This window comes from Leiobunum rupestre, chromosome 2, assembly GCF_980474605.1.
Source record: "Leiobunum rupestre chromosome 2, qqLeiRupe1.1.hap1, whole genome shotgun sequence".
In the NCBI taxonomy this organism is placed as follows: domain Eukaryota; kingdom Metazoa; phylum Arthropoda; class Arachnida; order Opiliones; family Sclerosomatidae; genus Leiobunum; species Leiobunum rupestre.
Genome location: NC_143385.1, coordinates 17635775 through 17638459, shown reverse-complemented (window position 1 = coordinate 17638459; position 2685 = coordinate 17635775). Strand labels below are relative to the sequence as shown.

Here is a 2685-nt window from a genome sequence, read left to right as displayed (position 1 = left end):
CAAACAATACCGTTTTGGAGATCAAAAACCAGCTTGTTAACAAATGAATAAGGAATGTAACATACGACGAACCTAAGGATCCGAGTTTACGTGAATTAAAAAACGGTAAATTGGTATATTACCGCATAGTTTCTAAATGATAGAAATAAATTTGTTTGTAGAAATATGAAATATGTATCGATTAAAACTGATAATAATTACAAAAGTCTGTGGGTGAAAATTACTTTTCCCCTATATTCTATGTTACGTATTTTAACATTCTTTTAAAAGTGTTGCCATCTGTATGCGGTTAAAAGGGATAATTTACGTCTACAATTTTAAGCTTTTTGCTAGTCCAGAGTCCTGCTTTTTCCAAAAATAATACGAAAATTCGACCGTTTCGACGTACTGAGTTTCAGTTACCACCGCAATAAACAGATCCGACTTTTAAGTACTGGGTTTTGCATTTATTTTTTATTTAATTCACTAGGTTTTAATTTAATTTTATTTTTAATGCTTTTATAGTTTTTTTCTGTATTAAATGTGAAAAATACTGGTACTTTTTAACCCAGAACAAAAAGGAAAGCAACCAAGGCATATCAAGTCAGGGCACAAATTGATATTTATCGTGGTGCAGGAAGTATGAGGAGTACGAAATTAAGTTAGATATAACTAAACCTGAGCAACTTTCAATTATAATTATGGAAGACAAACGAAAGTACTGCTGCAATCATTGTACATACTTTTCAGAACTGAAAGAAAATTTAAGAAAACATTTAACAGATCACTTTGATGTCAATTATAGATTTAAATATTCAAAACGTGATTTTAAAGATAATGGAAAAACTTCCTTAACAACTCCCAACTGCAACATAGAAGAACTTGATAAAAACAAAGAAATTGAAGATAGAGGAACTTCGAATGATCGTTTTAAGTTTAAGGTCTTCACCTGTTCGCGGTGTATTTTTAGCACAAAGTCAAGCGTCAGGTTGAGAAAACACGAGAATGCTCATTTAGGTCAATCTGAACGGTGCCAACTGAAAATCCACTTTAAAAAATTCATTGAGCCAAAAGGATTGAAACCTTTTCAATGTACCTTCTGCACTTATAAAACTAACAAACATTGCTACTTAATTTCGCATTTAAGGAGTCACAAGCTCAAAAATCAATTTACTTGTGTTCATTGTAAATGCGCTTTTTTGCGTAAGTACGACTTAAATCGTCATCTAAGGAGTCACACAGGCGAAAAACCATATTCTTGCGTGCTTTGTAAATCCTCTTTTGCAGAGACAGGAACATTGTCCAAGCATATTAGGGAGGTTCACTCCAGCAAAAAATCAGTTTCTTGTGTATGTTGTAAATTATCTTGTCCCAAAAAGAATGGTCTTTGCAACCATAGGAGAAAAGTTCAAACTTCCAAAAAACTGTTTTCTTGTGTTCATTGTAAAAAATCTTTTTCGAGTAACTATAAATTAGTTCGCCATCTGAGGAGTCACACGGGTGAAAAGCCATATTCTTGTGAGTTTTGTAAACGCTCTTTTGCTGAGACAGCATCTTTGTACAAGCATGTGAAAAGGGTTCACTTCGACATAAAACCATTTTCTTGTGTTCATTGTAAAATGACTTTCACAAGAAAACATTATTTAGATCGTCATTTGCGAAGTCATATGGAAGAAAAAACATATTCATGCAAGCATTGTGAATCCTCTTTTTTGGAGATCGGAGATTTGTACAAGCATGTAAGAAGCAATCACACTGTTGGAAAATCGTATTCTTGTGTTCATTGTAAAAAACCATTTTCAAGTAAGTATGGTTTAGTGCGCCATCTGAGGAGTCACACAGGTGAAAAGCCATATTCTTGCGAGTTTTGTAAACGCTCGTTTGTGGAGAAAGGGACTTTGAACAAGCATATAAAGAGAGTTCATTACAATGTAAAACCATTTTCTTGTGTTGATTGTAAAAAAGCTTTTGCCACAGAAGACGGACTAGGTCGCCATCTAATAAGTCATGTTGGTGAAAAACCACCTTCTTTGCCGGAAAAAGAACTTCACTCCTGCTAGAAGTCGTTTTTTTATTCGCTGATAAGACAGATTTGAAACGCTAATTTTTGAGGACTAATGTAATTGTAAAACCCTATATATTGAATTTCACGTTGTTCCCGAAAGAGCTGTAAAATTACCGATTCTACTATAAAGCCCAGTGAAAACCTTTTTCGATTTTATCTGATTTGTTGACAATTTTATTAGTGGATATGAGAAATAAACATTTTTTTATTAATAACCCAATAATTAAAGCAGATTTTTTTATGGCCTTCTTTAATTGCGAAATATTCTTATAACGATAAATAATATAATCCATACACGTTTTAGACTTGTCCGAACATTTTTCTTTCTACTAGTTTCTTCACCATAGACTAATTAATAGAATAATTAACAAATACATAGCAGTTTCTTTGTTCTATTGGAAAATGAAATTGAAATTTAGGCAATAGGAAATACTAGGAAAATGTAGGTTGTTGTTGTTGATAAACTGCACACTAAACGCAGTGACTTATGAAATTTGTAAGATGAAGCTAATGTTTTTACTAAAATAATTTGTATTTGGATTCAATGATTCGTCATTACTTAAAAATAATAAATGTTAGTTTTCAGTTTGAAAGTGTTTCAAATTTGGCTAGGCCTCTAATTTAAAAAGCAATGTCAGGCC

At 32.4% G+C, this 2685-nt stretch overlaps 1 protein-coding gene across 1 annotated transcript; it reads left to right on the top strand.

The window, feature by feature from the left end:
* Nucleotides 1–368: 368 nt before the first annotated feature.
* On the top strand, nt 369–2211 carry LOC149956253 (uncharacterized). Its single transcript, XM_090164676.1, has 2 exons — nt 369–430; nt 505–2211. The coding sequence occupies exon 2, from the start codon at nt 681–683 to the stop codon at nt 2037–2039; it is 1359 nt and encodes a 452-aa protein (XP_090020802.1). The 5' UTR covers nt 369–430; nt 505–680; the 3' UTR covers nt 2040–2211.
* Nucleotides 2212–2685: the final 474 nt, after the last annotated feature.